The sequence below is a fragment of the Microtus ochrogaster genome, chromosome 8 (genome assembly GCF_000317375.1).
Source record: "Microtus ochrogaster isolate Prairie Vole_2 chromosome 8, MicOch1.0, whole genome shotgun sequence".
Taxonomy (NCBI): domain Eukaryota; kingdom Metazoa; phylum Chordata; class Mammalia; order Rodentia; family Cricetidae; genus Microtus; species Microtus ochrogaster.
In genome coordinates, this window is record NC_022015.1 from 7,410,965 (window position 1) to 7,429,304 (window position 18,340).

Consider the following 18,340-nt stretch of genomic DNA (forward strand, 5'->3'; position numbering starts at 1 on the left):
CTAATGCACCACCGGTCTACTTATGTCATTTGACATGGTACACTAACAAATATTCTCAGAGGGACATAAAAACATAGTAAACAGTAAAACAAAAAAATAGCTTTTTGGATGGCATTCTCTGACCTACAAAGCATTTTTAGGACAGAGATGTACGTGTTCTATTATACAGGATTTGCATGCACTTGTTCTATTATACAGGATTTGCATACAGGTATTATAGTTCCTTGCTTTACACAGCAACCAAACTCAGCATCTGGAAAAGTTATCTGGTCTATAAAAAGAAATACTAGTCATGAAATTCAAACCCTACTGGAGATCACATCTGCCCCTTAGGATGGCAAAAGACTTCCATAAGAAGGCAGAGCTTGCTGCCTAACTAACCAGGTGCTCCCTGTCTGCCCACTCACTGCCCACCTTACAACTGACCGTAGCCTTAGGCTCTAAACAGGATTCTTCCAGAGCATGAACTGTGAAACAAGGAGACATGGAGAGCATAGCACCCAGGAGGACATAATTCCACAGTGCTTGTGGTTAAGAGTTCCTCCTCCTACCTATTTCCAAAAGCCAGGATTCTAGGTCAAGCTGTGTTGGATGTGAAAATAAGTGTGGATGGCTCCAGTGCCAACCTGTATACATCCTCCTGTCACACTCCCTCACCTAGTACCCGGGATATACCCAAGCATGTCATCCAGCATATGACAACACAGAGGGAGACTTCCTGATGCTGCTCCATGGTCTGATGACAGCTGCCTCAAACTGGAAATATAATGCTGGGGCCTCTAAGTGACTCCAGTTTGAGAACTGGGATTTCTCTTCCCTAGAGCTTACAGTCCAACGAAAACAGTATTTAACCAGGTTAGGATGGGCTTGCTAACACTCAAATCAGAAACGGACCACTCACTCTGTAGCTCTAGATATGGACACTGGAACCCTTGACTATTTATTTCCTCTTAGCAAGCTGGTGAAACACCACAAGGCATCTAATATTGATGGTCCCTCGTAAATGATGAAGTGCTGCCTAGAAATGCACCGGAAACACCACAGCGCAATTACCATCATCCACTCTCCACACATGGGTTTGACACAGTGAAGTATGGTCCATAAGCACCATGTGGCTCAAACTCGGAATTTTATTTGCCAATCGGTTGAGCTACATGCTCGCTTCATTGAGCATGACAACCTAGTTTTAAGTGTCATTTAATTTTCATTTTGAAATATAATTACAAAGTGTTCACTGTAAGATATCACTCGTCTGCAAATGTGTCAAGATTAATTTGTGCTAGCTTATTCACAAGTGTCAATAGTTAATTACTGTGTCATCTCTGGATGGCTAAATGACATTCTAACTTCTGATTTTTTACAGTGTTCCTTTATGTTATTTTCCATTAGGGGCTGAGTCCATATTCCTACATGTGGGCAAATACTCAAGCATATAAAATACCAGACGTCACAACTCATTAAAATCAACAGAGCATATACTGCTCTATATATCCCTGTAAAATACATTTAACTGAAAAGATAATTCCAGTAATAATGTCAGATTTCTAAAAACTGCACATTAATTTGGGTCTGTCTGATCTAGGGCATGAGAGACTATGCTATAGGATCATTGTTATATTAATGCACTCTGGGAGACAAGAAAATCATTTGTAAAAGTAGTTCATTTTCTAAAAGACATACATTTAAACTCTGATACCTTTTCTTCATACTCATTTCTGACTCAATCATGTCCTTTAAGGAACCATGAACTGATTTGCTTTCAGTGACTTATCTGCACTCTAGAAAGTGACTAACTCACCACCCAAACCAATCCGACCTTCATGGAGGAGGGACAGAGTAGTCATAATTACCTTGGACAGTAAGCATAAGCCAGACAGGGATATCTGGCGGGAATGAGCTGTATGGGGCGGGGGAGGAATCACCGGGCAAGTGAGCTAAAAAGACCCACGTTTCTCCAGAAGATAATCCCTTCTTTTCTAGAGAGGAAAGTGAGGCCCGGAGAGAACCTGCGGCAGCACTGGGATTAGCTGGACACCTCTGTAGATTACTATACCTAAGCAATTCAAGTCACACACTTTCCAAAAGTCATGTCTGCTTAGCTAGGATGTTCCCTTAGCTCAGATGCATTTGCCCTCCGTTTTCTTAAAGACTTGATTTCTAGAAGTCTCCCTCCTCCTTTCCTGCCTCCTCCCTTCTTTCTTTTCCTTTTCTTCTTTTAAATTTTCTTGGTTTTATATTCTGAAGAAAGCCTACAACAAAAAGACCAATCAGTGTGATTGCTCGGGGAGTTTGGCGCCCACCTCACCTCATCTCCAGCTCCCTGGCTCCTTTTGCCAGCCTCACCTGTTCTTGTTGTTGGCGAGCAAGGTCCATTTGCTGCCGCTGTTTCTCGATCTGTGAGGCTGCCAGCTTTTTCTGTTCATCGTGCGCTGCCAGGAGCTGCTCCCGCAAACTGATGAGCTGGGTGATCATGGTGGAGAGCTGACGTTCCTTCTCTGCTAGGCTCTCAGGTGTACCTAAATGAAAACCAGAAGAAATCTCACAAGCTTGAGGAATGTCTGAAGGAATCAGAGAAAGAAGAGCAGAGTTTCGAAGGAGAACCCCTTAAACAAGGGTCTGGGACAGTCACTATGAGTCACTGTGAGCGCATGTGTGCTGTGATGTAGTTAGTGTTGTCCATGCTTAGAACCATATTGTCACCTAGACTCTCCCTCCCCTTCTAAAGCCAAAACCAAAACAGAACAATCTACCCATCTATTCCTTCTTATGACACACCCATCTTTTGAGCAAACCAAGAAATCTGAGGTTCTATAGGTACTTAATGGTGAGTATGAGGGAGAGAGATTTTCTTCAGTGGTGTAGCTACGAATAAGGAGCCCCAACTCCTGAAAATGACCCTTTACCCATGTTCTGGAAGTAGCCCTAGTCAGTCATTGGGTTACCAAAAAATAATCAAACAAAGACAAATTTGAAAAAAAAACCACAACAACAACAAAAGACAAGAAAACACAGGTGTGGGGGAGACTAGCTGAGAAGGGGAAGGACATGAACTCCAGCAGAAGGGGACAGCAGAGTGTAATGAGAGGCAAGGATCAACAAAATACACCACACACGTGTGAAAATGGTGTGACAACCACCCTACTATGTGTAGCTAATATGTGCTAACAAACACGTTTAAAAAGAAAACAAAGTTCTATAATTATGACTAAAATTCAAAAACTTTAATATTTTAATGTTTTATAACTTCCCTCTCCTCAATGACTCAGTATCAATAGCGAGGAAGGATACAGCAGGTGCTTACTAAACAGTATCTAAGGAGCTTCCTCGTCACTGTCCTCAAAGGCTTTCTATTGTCAAATGGTCTGTCTGAACAGAGGTAGGGGGTCACTCTCTTGGCCATAGAATAAGTTTTCAAGAGAATCAAAGCTGCTTTAGGTAAGAAAGTATTCAGGTTTTGTTGTTTGTTTGTTTGTTTGTTTGGGTTGGGTTTTTTTTTTTTTTTTTTTTGACTAGGGATCAAGCTAAGGTTTCCACATTAGTCCTCAAAGGCAAAAATGTTGCTTGGGGGACCCCTCGCCCTTTTGCCATTTGTCACTCGTCGAAGGAAGAAAACAAGCTCAGAGGCTGGAAAGGTTATGCATAAGGATGTGCAGTTTAATGAACACAAAGATGCTGAGCACTTACGTATGCATTAATGGCACTGCACAGTCTTTTATGGACAAATTGCACAGCTCTCCTAAGTAAGGGGGACAGGATCCTTTTGTGAATCTAAATTAGAGCATTTTACCGCAGCGTAGGATAAGGATCACAGCCACTGTGTTGGAACCTCACCGGTTTCATTATAAAGAGGAGACCTTTGCTTTGAAAGCTTTTCAGGAAGATCCAGCAGCTGTCAAAGGGGCTGAAGAGTGCTGATTTTTGTGAATGTGGAAGGGGAGACTTTCAGCCCTGTGAAGCCCTACCCATGCCTACTAAGAAAACACTGGAACAACGGAAGAAGCTAAAAATATCTTAATTATGTATGTCTCTACTTTCTGAGTGGCCCCTAGGAAGAAGGTGTCTTCAGAGAACACTGAGGAGCCCTTGTTGGCATGTGATTCCTTCAGGGGAAGACAGATGGCTGCAGAAGAGCAACCCAGTTAGAAACACCTTCGGATGTTTAATACCAACTCAGATCCTTAATAAAGAAGAACTCCCTGTGTCCCTGCAAGGAGGACTGATCTAAAAGAGTATCTATAATCAAAATTAAAAGACAAGAATGAGATACAAAAATGGAGAGACACTGATTATGGAAATATACAGCGAATCAGGAATGGCACTTGGAGATCATTAAAGAAGGAGAACGGATTTTTATTTCATCAGTAGAATTTTAGGTTTGGTTTAAAAAAAGAAGTTCTTAACCCAGAAATATTAAATAAGAAACCTATAAATGTAGGTTGCCAAAGGAAACCAAAAAGTATCTTTGAAAGCACAGAAAGATCCACTATGTGCAGAAATGAGAAGATACAAGAAAACTAAGAAACTCATTTATTTACTGATTTCATTCATTATCAATCCAGTTCACACCTTTTGGATGGGAGCAATGTGACAGGTGCTATGGCAAATAATCACCGTCTGAATGTAAACTACAACGGACAAGTATTTAAAGGGAGCTTAACCCAAGTTTGGATCTAAGTTCAAGGAAGGAACCATAGAAAAGCAACAATTTAAAGAGAAGAACAAGAATTAACTAGGTAAAGAGTGGTAATGGCTTTTGATCAAAGAACTTTGAAGAAAAAAATGAAACATTGCCATGGAAAGGGAACAACTAAAGGGCCATGAGTAGTGGGTGATCAAGAGCTTCACAGAAGGAAAAAAATATATAGGCTAGGCTATGCCTGTGTATGCTGGGAGTATATGGGCTTTGGTGTGTTTCAGAGATTAAATAAAGGTGATCAAATATGAACAAGGAAAATAAAGGAAAGGAGGGTACCAGATGCGGCTAAAGAGGCAGGAAAATGTCACTCTGTCCAGTTCATATAGAGCATGTTTGATGAGTTTTCTCTCCATTCTAAGAATAATGCAACATCACTAACATTTTAAGCACGGTAGTCTGACTGTGATGTGGAGAAAAGGCTAAAAATGTCAGAAACCCATGGAGAGTATGCATGCTTTATTGCCTATGCATTATGTCCTATCCTTAATCCACTAATTCCCTTCTTATACATAACTACATGAGGTGAGTTCAGAGGCTTGCTGAAGACCAGGACAGCTGTCCTACACTGTTCTTGGTTAGCAAAGCACCAAAGACAGTTGATTAAGCTTTTGGGCAAGGAACAAAGGCACACAACTTGGATTTATATTTATATTTCTCAGTGAAGATGAAATTTTACTTTCTACACTTTTAAAGCCTTTTCAATAATCTTTCATTTATTTCTCTTTTCCTCCCATTTGGCAAACAGAGATGCTGAAGATAGTGTGTAAATGACAACTTCTCATTCAAGGTGAGGCCAACAGTGCTATCTATAAATGCTTAGGTGACTCTGTTATGAAGACCAGAATAATAACATTTAACTGAATCATTTTACAGAGTATGAAGACAATGAAACTGCTTGTAAACATTAAAGGTGACCTTAAAACTCTGTCATTAGACTTAGCCAGGTGTTTAAGGAAAATAAAAAGAGACAGTAACATTTTTAATTTAAGGATTTAGGTATTCATATAATACTATCACTATTTTTTAACTTAAGTAAAACTTATCCAATAGATTGATAGATGATTAATAATTTATAGATGATTGATATAGATGATAGAAAAGGTATATTATTTATAGATAGATAGATAGATAGATAGATAGATAGATAGATAGATAGATAGATAGATAGATAGATTGTAGACAGAGGAAGATGGTAGATAATAAATGATACATAGATAGAAATAGATGACAGGTAATAGCTAGATGATAAATGATAGCTAAATAGATATAAATGATGTGTGATGGGTGATAGCTAAATGACAAGCAGAAAATAGATGTTTATATAGCTATAAACCACAACAAATGGCCCTGGGTGAAATGTACCAGTATAGCATATCTAAAATTCCTTGAGAATGAGAAATCCTATGTATAGCCATGTAGCTAGCCCTTGAGTTCAGATCAGGGAGCAATGCTTTCAAACAACACAATGGCTTATATTCTTTCTCTATATGCATAGGTGTTGCAGGGAGGAGTGACTTTTATGTTCCATACCCATTGTATAAGTTTGGCACAATTAATTTAAAGATCAGTATTTGAACCTATGCTAATAGATAGTTCTGGTAAATTGATGAAGTGTTTATCTACCTTGCTGTAATAGATAATAGAAATAATAAGAGGTGTGAATCATAGTGACCAAACCAATCTGAGAGTACAATTTATTTCATTCCCAAACACATTTAGTTGAACTAAGATTCTACTATTACAGAGAAACAAGAGTGGCCAAAGTGGGAGAAGAGGCAGCCAATGGAGCACATGGGACTCCTAAATACAGTCAGGGCTTGTGAAGGTAGCAAAAGACTATAAGACACTTCTTCAATTAACTTAAGGAGATGAGGAAAAATCTTACCCTACATCATGTTTTATGACTTGACAAAATCAATTTGATAGATATAAAGAGATAGATAGATAGATAGATAGATAGATAGATAGATAGATAGATAGATAGATAGATAGATAGATAAAAAATAAACAGTGGTGCCTAAGGATGCACTGAGACAGCAGAGGTCATGGGTAGCCTGACGCCATCTGTTTCACATCTTTAGACTATCTTGAAATGACTCTCTCAAATGCATCGCCAGGAAATAGCCTCCTCTGCCTCCCACACAAAGCCAGAGGTGTTTCATAAACCACAAAAAGGGAGCCAGCGAAAAAGCTTCTGTACATAGCCTTTCTCCAAGTCAGTGTGCCTGCTTTTATTGTATGTCATACACGGGGTGAGCCTGACACTCCACTGTAAACCGTATCTATTCTCCGACTGCAGAGGCAGAGCTGCGAGCTGCAGGATGATTTTTCCTTTCTTTTTTCTTTCTTCCCTTTTTTCTTCCATGGGGTCATCTTTATCCCCAAACCACATCTGTCTTGAGTTTCTCTCGGATTAGTAAGGTGGATCAGTGCTCCCCAGGGCCTGCTCTAGCTGAAGTATTTTAATTTGACTAAACACCTGATTTATTTTATCTCTCCGATGAGAAAGGCAGTTTGTCTTAATAGAGCCTGTCAGCCCACAGCCCCATTCACAGCAATTTACAGGCAGCCGGGGACGCAGCGAGAGAAGAGTGCTGCGATTCTGTATTTTACCCTCCTCTGGAAAGCACCTAAAAGCAGCTATTCACTGCTACTGCATGTGGTATTTTAGAAATGAATTAGCTTTTTATTCAAGTAACTACACTTGTTGTGAATAGCTTATCTGTAAAATTGCTACATTCACTACTGATTTTATTAACCTTTGGCTCTATCACAAAATGGTCTTCAGTTAGGAAAGACCTTTAAAATTGACACATTTTTTTTTTCTGAGGGGCCTTTATTCCAGTGACTCTAGATTTACTGAATTTGAGCCATTGAATTCTTTACCAGTTGTAGTTAAAATTTTGAGTCTCAATAGGAAGTCAATAGTGTGTAAATAAGGAAACACTTTCCAAAATGTAAATATGGTGGCAAATTCCCTCGTCAAAAGTCTTCAAATACCATCTTTTATTATAACAGTTTCAGAAGCAGCCCTCTAGCCTTTTTTTTTTTTGGTCAGAAACTGGAGAACCTTGAAAAATTAACTAAAACAGGTAATTTAATTTTTAACTTTTATAAGTCTATCTTCAGGTACAACACCAAAGGAAAAAAACCACAAAAATATGAAGAATTTACATGAAACAGATAATTTCTTTCTTGGTATAAGATAAAACATTAAAATAGAAATTTTAATTAAAATGGAAATCAAAAGTCATATTTAAGACTAAATTAAAGGCCTTTCACACACACACACACACACACACACACACACACACACACCAGTTCATAAAAGTTAGCACCATAATCTGCTAGCTAATTTTGCCCATATGAAACACGTGTAATTAAAATTGGTAGCACTAGAAAAATGCAAGGCATTGGAAATATAAGGAGGGCTCCACTTTGGATGTGGGCTTGCCTCACTTCTTTTTAAATAATCCCATGCCTGTAACTTCTAGAGCACAGGGATTTTCATAGATCATCCCCTCAATACATGTTCTCTTGAAACAGATCACTAGAGTCCTGAGAGCTAAATTTTTGTAGGAAGAAAATGCAGAAATGTGCATAGCAGTAAAGAGACAGAAAGAGAAAGAGATACTTGAAAAGAAAGGAGGAGGGAGGGCAGAGGGATAAAGGGAGAAAAGGTGGGGAAGAGGTCAGAGGGGTGGGAGGAGAGGGAGAAAGACAGAGAGAGAAAAGAGTACAGCTAAATTAAATTCTGGGCATTTCCTTGTATGCTTTTTATTTCTAATAAAATGAGGGACTGTGTTGTCAAAGCAAAATTGACAAAGCCAAATAAAACCAATAGCAAGTAGCAGTATCTGAAGCATGTTCAAGGGGCTCCAACATGTAAGAGCACCTAACCAGCCTGAGTTACTTTAGCAGAATTGATAGAACATCACAGTGAAATTACAAGAATCCACAGCTAAAAATGTCTGTGCTTGGACTGATGGAGAGGGTGGGCAGAGACGCTGGATTAGGGTCCGATGAAAATAGTCTTTTCCACATCAGTCCTAAAAAGTTTAAAGCACTTAACAGTAATTCCAAAGTGACATCAATCCAGGATTTCAGCCAATAATCCAGAAAGATTTTTAAATTATGTTGAAAAAAAAGCTTTTATGAATCAACTCCCTGGGCAGGTCTAATTGTTTTTAAATGGACATTGTTCAAGAGGAAAGCTAAAAACACAATGCCAGTCACAGAAGAAAGCCACATTTGATCTTTTCTGCCCTCAGATAACTTGGTCAAACTGTTGCTTCTTCCACGGCAGCCCTGCACACATCAGATGGGCTGTGATGTTGCTACTTCACAAGCCCAGTACATCATTTAGCCCTGGCCTTTTTTCATGGAATCTTCTTTTAAATGTCACAAAATAGGGCATCAAAAAGTCAACAAAAAAATAAACAGGGTGAGCTGAGTAGACCCGCAACACACCAGAAGGTTCCTTGATAAAAGTTACTTTGTGGTGACTGCCTGAGAAAGGAACCCCTGTCCCAGGGTACCAGCAGATAATTGAGTCCTGAATCCAACAGCAATTTTAAAAGCTTTCTACTCTAAGGGCCCCAGTGCATCATAAAGATAAAGGATTTCAGAAAAGAAAAAAACTCACAAAGCCCTCTATTATCTTATCAGGCTTTGGTTACAACAGCTGAACCAATAGGAGCAAATCCTGAATGACTTTTTTCAAGACAGCAGAACACTGGAATTGCTTTGTTTCTCCTCAGTCGGCTATTGTCATGGCTCCCATATGCTCCCATCCACTCCTCAGTAAATAAAAAGTTTAATAAATGCAGCAGTTGTGCTCTTAGGAATGACTTCACGGGTGCCACGCAGGAAGCTAGCCTCATGGATTGAGACAGAGGCTTTTCTTTCTTTCTTTCTTTCTTTCTTTCTTTCTTTCTTTCTTTCTTTCTTCTTTCTTTCTCTTTCTTTCTTTCTCCTTTTTTCTTTTTTATTAAATATATGAGAATTTCCTTTTCAAAATGTAAATAAATCTTATTGAAAACATCTTTCAAATCTGTTAAACAAGAGACAAGAAGACCCTGGTCCTCTTTAAACGAAGACCAGTCTGCTGTCTATGCCAGGCACACTCACCTCTCCTTAGCATCCCTTCTTCTTGGCTGTAAAAGGAAGTGTGTTTCCTGGATCGACTGAGGTCTATTCATGTTGCAGATCCTAACTGAGCAAGAACAATCCATGGAACTCAGCCATCTGGGCTCCCAACCTCACAGCTGGGCATCAGCCCATTGTGCTTTATTATCCAACCATTTTGGGGTCCGGAAATGAAGGCATCCTGACACATCTCATCTTCAGCAGAAGACAGGCTGCCATGACAGTACTGCTAGGTGTTTGTGATGGGTAATAGCTATGTCTCCATAACATATACATAAAAAATAATAACTGCCTTTCAGAAACAGGGAAGTCTCTGCTCCTTTATGGAGAAGAACAATGACACGTTTTGTTTCAATCATCAAGTGCTGCAGACTTGACTTCTTTGGACAGTCCATCACATCTAGAGGCTGGGAAGCAGGAAATAAGACAGATAGGCAGACCTTACTAAGGGTGCTTTGTCTAACATCACTTATGTGTTACATTACGAAGTCTGAACTCTTAACATGGCAATGCTGTGTTCAGTTCACAGGAGAACAGCTAGATCATAGCTAGATGAACAGCTAAATAACTTGACCAACTCACAAAGCAGTTGAGTGGATCTGAATCCACATTGTCCAGAGTCAAGGTTACTATCCCTCACTCGGGCTGAGATATAATCAGGGACTGTGCAGAAGTGAGAAAAAATGTTGTTTGGACCCACCAAGCATTTTTAATGCCAGGTAAGTGTTAGAAACAGACAACTGATATGTTTTATATTTGTTATCCTTTTAAAGAGTTTTTAAATTATGTGTGTTTGTGTGTGTGTGCGTGTGTGTGCGTGTGTGTGTGTGTGTGTGTGTGTGTGTGTGTGTGTGTGTACAGTTGAGTACAAAGACCCCCTGCCCCCGGAGCTAAAGTTACAAGCAATTGTGAGTCACCCAACAAGGATGCTGGGAACTAAACTTGGGTCCTTCACAAGAGCAGTATATTTAACCACTGAGCTGTTTCTCTGGTCTCAAGAAAAAATATACAGTTTCTCTTTAAAGTTTTATTGCAAAATAAGTTTAAAAGCTGGACTAGGAAATCAAATAACTAAAGACGTTAGCAAATTGGACTTTGACATGTCGTGGATGTGAAAACAGATCTTGACACTGAGTGGCAGGTCTAGAGTTTTTCAAGAATCGAGCAGCCTGGCTCATAGGGAAGACCCTCTATGTACTTATTTCCTAAGCCTACACTCCTCTCCCCAAACAACATCCTGGTTCCAAGCTCAGACACAATGATTATGCAGGCCACGGCATTCTCCGGCATTCTCTAACATTCCAGATACAATATTTACAACACCCATGAAAATCTGAGAACTTCTCAAATATTTGCATGCGTCAAGTGTCAAGTGGGCTGCTGCCCTGGATGCAGTGCATCTGCAGATGAAGGTAAGTGCTGGCCAAGAGGAAGTTACATAGGGAAATCTGGCAAAGTCAGAGAAAACACCTATGTACCACTAAGGTTGGAACAATTTCTGTCAGCATAAACACACACACACACACACACACACACACATACACATACACAGTATGCCCATTTTCCAGGTGATTTTGCAATTTATCTAATGTAAGTCATAACAGCTCCTGACCTAGCCCAACTCAATTGTCACACAGTAGTCCAGTTTAGATTTCCACAGCGACTGTTTTGTGCTAAGAGTTTTATGTACATAGTCTTCTGGACAGTTTTTAGTAGAGGCATTTTATTTTTATCCTAGTTTATGTTTTGTTTACCTGATTCATAAACATATATACCAATTGTATAATTATTGTATTTTGCATGTATATGAAAAAGAAAATCCGTGTTCTTATGTAACCATATATATGTGCTTGGTAGTTTCCAGAATTTCATGGCTGAGCACCTAGCTAGGTAACAGGCCAAGTGTGCATCCTACCCCATTGCAAACTCAGATGACGAGTCTGTAAAAGCTCAGATGGTTGTAAAACTTTGCTTTTTCTTCCATTGTAATTTCATAGTTAAGCACGGATGCATATGTTCCTTTCATTCTCAGCTTTAACTGATACTGTCTTCAGGTTAAAACAGTGTTGTCAGATTTAACTTACCATAGTTTTACAGAGATGCACTATGTTGAGAGTAATGCTTTGGAGTTTTCTAGTAGTTTCCTTTCATAGTTCACAACAGTAAGAATAAAGGAATTAATGAATGTCAGAGTTAGAGAAAAAGACAATTGAACCTGGATCCAGAAGTGATCAGGGGTTTCCTATCACAGGATGATGTTGAACATGCTAAACTACAATATGAGAAAAATATCCATAATATTTTCTGTCCTTTTCTTATAAAAATTAAATTAAAGGTTGATGTACTTTGTTTAACTTATAAATAATAATTTCTTTATACTCTCATAATAAGACATCCATAAGTACACAGAAAGAAAGTTCAATTCAAGGTTTTCAATAGATCATTTTATGACTGTAGATTCCAATGAGAACAGAAATAATTTCATAAACTCATTTTTAACTTTAAAATATTTCTGGTTTTACAATTGTTCTCTCAATTAAAAGTAAAGACTTTAAACCATGTTTTAACATAATAGGAAAATCTGAGTGTGAAATACAGAAGCAAGATAGAACTATTTGAAACTTACAATAAATAGAACACCACAACAGATATGATGGAGAGAAATACAACTCAGAAGTGATGGGATCACAGTTTGAAGAGATGAATGGCAGTAAGACTATTTAAAGAAATTGAATTTAAATGTAAAACTTTTCTAAAGATGGCAATTTGAGAACACATAAACTTCAAGCACAACCATAGATGATCACAGACAGACCTTCTTGATTCCAGGCCCAAGTTTAATACCTGCTCTATTGATTATAGTGCCACACAAATTGATCGGGAAGGTCATTACCATGGACAAGTGAACAGCTAGCATGTATTTTTCCACCTGAAAGCCAGCTCTTCAGTGGCAATGACTACATCACCAGCATCACGGAGAAAAAAGTGCAGATGTGATGCTGACTAGCACTTCTCAGCTCAGGAAAGTTGAAATTACCTAATAACCAATCCTAAATCAGGAGTTCTCAACAGTTGGAGGTGGGCAGCTGCAGTGGTTCACAACCCAGATGGACGACTCTGAATCCCAGGAATCCTTGTGATGTATGTGACTTTCTTCCAGTTTGGGGACCACTCTAACCAAATGAACCTACTGGCCATTTCCATCACTATGTATGTAGCAGAAAAATGAATTCAGAGAAAGGAGAGAGGTAATTTAAGTAAGTTAAATATTAAAGAAGTTCAGGCTTAGGTTAATAAAAGTTTTCAAGCACTTATGATGATCCCAATCCCTACTGTGTGCTGGGGCTAGTCATATTTTTATCTGTATTTCAACAAACTTGGGAAAGTGAGAATGAGAAAGGTTAAAACCATGTCCAAGATCACATGGCTTGTAATTGGTTGAGGCATGACTCTAAGCTAGTTGGTCTGATCGCCAAGTCTCTATCCAGCAAATCACAGGTGCTTTTTAAAAGAAAGAAAACCACAGATAAAATCCAGTTACCAGATACTTTATACATAGTTCTCAAGAAGTACTTCTGGGTTTTTAAATTTTTAAATACACACAATGTATGGAGGCTTGAGGCTGCTGCCAGGGGTCGGTCTCAACTGCTCTCTACCTCATTGAGGCAGGTATCTCAGATGAACCCTAAGCTAGCCAGTTTGCCTGGGGGATCAGCAGCCTCTGCCTTCCAAACGTTGGAATCACAAGACGGGAACCACACCGCCCAGCATTTGTGTGGGCTCTGGGGATATAAGCTCTAGTCCCCACTCATGTGCAATGAGCACTTGACCACTGAGACATTTCTCCAGTCCCCAAATATATCCTTTTAGATTGGTATCTGAGAACATTTTCCTCATCTTGAAATTTTTGGAGCTCTCATTAGCATCCAAGCACCATCAGACTGTTTTGTGTTTTGTTTTTCCTTTCTGAAGTCCCAGTCAGCCCCCATATGCAGCAGCTAGGAGAGCCACAAGAGGAAGCGTGAGTATGGCTGTGTGCATAGTGACCTTGTGTCTGTGTCCATCTCCACTGCAGCTCCGGCTTCAGACATCTGAGCGTATAGGGCACAGGAACTTTATGCAAAGAAAAGTACTTTCCCCAGCACTCCCTACTGCTCCTCATGCTGGTTTTGTCACCGGATGGGGATGGCTTCTAAAATCAATCTTATCTATTCAAAACTAATTGCAAAGTCTTTTTTGAAAAGTGTGATTATCCAGTCACAGACTCATAAAATCACTGTTGGAAAGAATCAAGGGATCATTAAACCCCACATTTTATAAGTAAAGAAGCTAAAAGCAAGAAAGGGAGGGAGGCACAGTTGTAGCTGATGTCATGTAGTTAATTAGCTCCTGGCAGAGTCAGGAATAGAACAGGAGACCTGTGTATCACTGGGAATTGAACCCACAGCCTGTGCACGCCTGTGAACTTGGACCAAGCTTTTTCCCAGCACTTGGAATCAGACACCTTGGTCTAAGAACAGAGTTCTTTCTGCTACAACATGTTTCTTAAATTAAATAATTCACTTTAATTTCTCATTAGTTGACTCTGTTAACCATTTTCCTGCCTAAAGGAGTAACATGTTTTACTTATTTTAACAAATTTGACTTTCCAAAGTATACCATACAATCTATCAATGAAATGCCAATCAAATGACCGAAGCAATCATTGGGGTGGGGAGAGCATGTCAACAATACCACGGCTTTCCCTCTAGACTCCAGAGTCTTAAAGCCAGCATGAAAGTCTTCCCATAATGCTGGTTTGGAGAGGTTAATAATAGTTTTGGTGAAATGAATATAATAGAACCAGATACCTAAAATATAGATATAAAACTTTTTTATAAAATTGCTATTTTTCTTTTTCACTGTATTGACATTTGCCCTGATGGTGCAAAAGTAACGGCAGGTGAAAGTGCTCTGACTTTAGCATGAATTAAGGCACCAGCACTGCCCTCTGCTAGCACACACTGACACCTGGGAGCACATGCTCACATTTTATCAACAGGATGACTTCACCTAAAATTTCTTGATAAAGCAGCAAAATAAATTAATTCTTAAAGTTAATTTTGGAGTAAACTTTACAAAATAATGTGCAAAATAAGGTTATGAAATAAGAAATATTTTTGCTACATGCCAAAATATAGCACGTTGTCTTAAAGAAAAGCACTTGTATGGTGCTCTGAGGCCTGAACTGAATGCTTTTCCTAGAGAAAATTACAGTTGGTGGAGAAAATGAATAGTGGATGAAGTATGGTCATTCAGATTTGCATCTTTGACAAGGATTTTGAAATAAAATAAATTAAGTGTGCTTTTGAAAAAAAAAGGATTTTAAAATTAGGTCTACAATTCCTGGTCTTTGTGGTTTAGAACAAGCTATTTGTATGTTTCTAGAACATTGGCTTTCCTTTGTATGAGATTTGGAATCTCCACCAAGAGGAACTGTTGTGAAATCACGCTAGACGTTTTTCTATGTTCAATAAAAGATGAGTGTGCAGCTCTTCATCTGGGACTAGGAGGAGCTACAGGCGGTAGACGGCTGCTGAGAGAGGGAGAGTCCATGTCCTCCAGGGCTGAGGTCCTGCACACGTTCTCCAGTCCCAAGGGGTCACCCGGGCATGCATTCAAGTGAACAACACTACGCAAACCAGTAGGTTGTGTATGTGTGTGTACACAGATGTAACAGTAATATTAAGGAAGAGGCCGTGACTTCGGGAGTGGAATACTTGGGAGGAGTTACAGGGGAGAGAAGGTACAGAAGTGATCTAGATGCAGTGCTTGAGTATTCCCCAAAAATACTTTTGAAAGCAAAAGGAGAACCTATAAGTCATGCACACTGTTGGTAAGAAGGCAAAATGGCAGCTGTCAACTGACAGCTGGCTGAAAAAAATGTGGTCTAGATTTTTTCACAAAACAGTACTGGAGAAAAAGGATGAACTGCAGTCACAGAAGATGAAGCCAACGAGGCAAAGAGAGTTCAGGACTTAGGAAGAACAACAGGGACAGGCCTGCACTCTGGACCTAGCTGCAGTGCAAACTGACCCGAAGGATAAAAAGATGGGCCCTGGAATGTAAGGTTATGAAAAGGTCAAAATCCAGACCAGCAATCCAACAAAAGAGCTGAGACAGGAAGTCCACAGCAACTCCCCTAGTCTCTGTTTCTGCTCTTTGTCTCCCATTGCCTCAGCCCAGAATCCAGTCACTGTTGAAGTCCATAATGCTAGCTGGGACCTGCTGTGCAAAACTAGGCTCAGAATTAGGGAAGCGGTGTTGGTAAATCTGGGAGATGAAGTTGGGAGTACCTTTCTATCCAAGCTGGATGTAAAGTTTTCAGAGGGAAACTGATGACAAAAAGCTGCCTCTATCCAGCTGAAAAACTCAGAGACAAGGTCTGTGCTGGAGAAAGCAATCTGAACTCTACCTGTCCAGAGTTTGAGACACTGAAGAAGGCATAATGATGCTTGCAAACCCAAATGACTCTATTTATTTAAAATACAATCCTTCTATTTTCTTGAAGAAAAATAAATCTAAATCATAATTTGACCAATTCCTCTTTAACATCCTCAAAAGTATGAACTAAACTCAGTTGTCACCTGAATGTTGCTGGATATAGTTGGCTTTTACAGAAAGGCCTACATGTTAGCCATCTTTACATCCCTAACACCTAGCACTTGAGAACTTCTTTATAAAGATTTGTCATAGAACTGGAGAGATGGCTTGGTGGGTAAGAATACTTGCTGTACATGCATGAAGACTTGAATTAGGATCCCAGCACCCATGTAAAAGCCCAGGGCATGGCCATGTTTATGCCCTGTAATCCCTGCACTATCAGAGGCAGAAACAGGGAGAATCATTGAGTTCCCAGCTTAGCTCCAGTTTAGTTCCATGCTTTTTCTCAAGCGAAGAAAGTGGAGAGCAAGAGAGCAGGATTGACAACAACTACTCTGGCTTCTACATGTGTACCTACACACATGTGCACACATACCCTTCCCCCCCTACAAATACACACTGCAAAGAATGTTGACCAGACTAGTGGAACTGGTGAAAATATAAAGACTGAAAATGCACAGGAAATTACAGACTGTCCCTAAAGTTCTGGCAGCAGTGCAGTTCTAATGAGAATTGCTTGCTTCTACAAAAAGAACCTCCTCAACTTACAGTAGACTCGGTGTTCTCACTCTTCCTGTGGCAGGAAGTCAGGGGGAGGACAATAGCCACACTTCTAAGGACAGTGTGAGGAGGCTAGGCAACTCTCAAGGCTGTTGTGAAGCAGACAACATGGTGGGGGTGGGGAGCAGTGAGAGCCACTTGTAGCTCTGACACTGAGTGGTAACAAATCACATTTATCTAATTGTTTCCTCTGCTCTAGAAGCACAGCCTCCTTCTACTTAAAACAACAACAAACAAGAACTATTTAATGGACTCGATGTATGGTAAATGTTTATCAATCCAACACATTTCATATTGCTGCCACATGAGTTTATATGAAAGTCTACAGGGTTGTTTTATGTTTCCATTTTATATAAATTAGAACTAGAGATGCAATCTTTGCAGTTTTAGTTTAATATTTCCAAATATTAAACATGTTGGTTTTTATAGTTCTTTCCCTGTGCCTGTGGTTTGACTGCGATTAAAAGCTACACTAGAAGAATATTCTCATGTGTATAAGGAGTTTCCTTGGCACAGTAGTGCGCCAGCACAGAAGCCCCTCCTCGGTATTGCTAGGTGTCCGGCCACTGTGCTGACAGCAGCTTGCTGCAAGTACTCGCTCCCTACACTGATTGCTAGTCTGAGATGAAATGGTGTCTGTCTGCCACTTTGTCTTTTCCTTTTCTTCAAATAATTCTTTCCATGAAGTGTCTAGTTCATGTTGAACCAGTTTGGATCTAGTGTAGTCCTAGGCTTTGGTAGCCTGAACTGGCTTTATTACTAGACCCCAAATCTAAGCTAAGGGACTGCACATGAGCATGAAGAAGGATAGAAAGAGTTCCATGTGTTAAATTGTCTCCATCCAGTGTTAAGGAAAGTTGGCAGAGTTTAGGAGATCCAAGAAAAGGGTATATACTTACAAATACAAAAGCTGCCTGTCTCCGAGTTCCATTGACTTTGAAGGGAAACACTGGTACTCTTTGAACTCAATTCCTCATTAATGTTCTCCTTAGAATGTCTAATCTCTTCTCTCCTCCTTTTACCCTGGATACTTTCACATCTAACATGTACTTAAACACACAAAATTAGAAAGAGATACAATGAACAATGCATACATTAAAGCCACACTGAAGCTGGAAGCTGTCTAGTTGACACTTGTTTTTTTTTTTTTAAACTAAGATGCAAGAAAGGACTTTCCTATCAGCTACTAGTGGAGATAACTTAGAATAGTAAAAGTGTGTTACCCCATACACTCACACAGCCTTGTGTCTGGTTACAATCCATTCCAATGAGAATGAAATACATCTTCGTAGT

General features: G+C 39.6%; 1 protein-coding gene across 6 annotated transcripts in view; it reads right to left on the reverse strand.

Moving 5' to 3' along the window:
• Sox6 (SRY-box 6) overlaps positions 1 to 18,340 on the reverse strand; it is a 556,070-nt gene that overhangs the window by 179,359 nt on the left and 358,371 nt on the right. For all 6 annotated transcript variants that reach the window (XM_026781359.1, XM_026781360.1, XM_013347706.2 and 3 more), the window contains one exon: positions 2,344 to 2,516. In XM_026781359.1, coding sequence (XP_026637160.1) covers positions 2,344 to 2,516 — 173 coding nt within the window. The remainder of the gene's footprint in view (positions 1 to 2,343; positions 2,517 to 18,340) is intronic.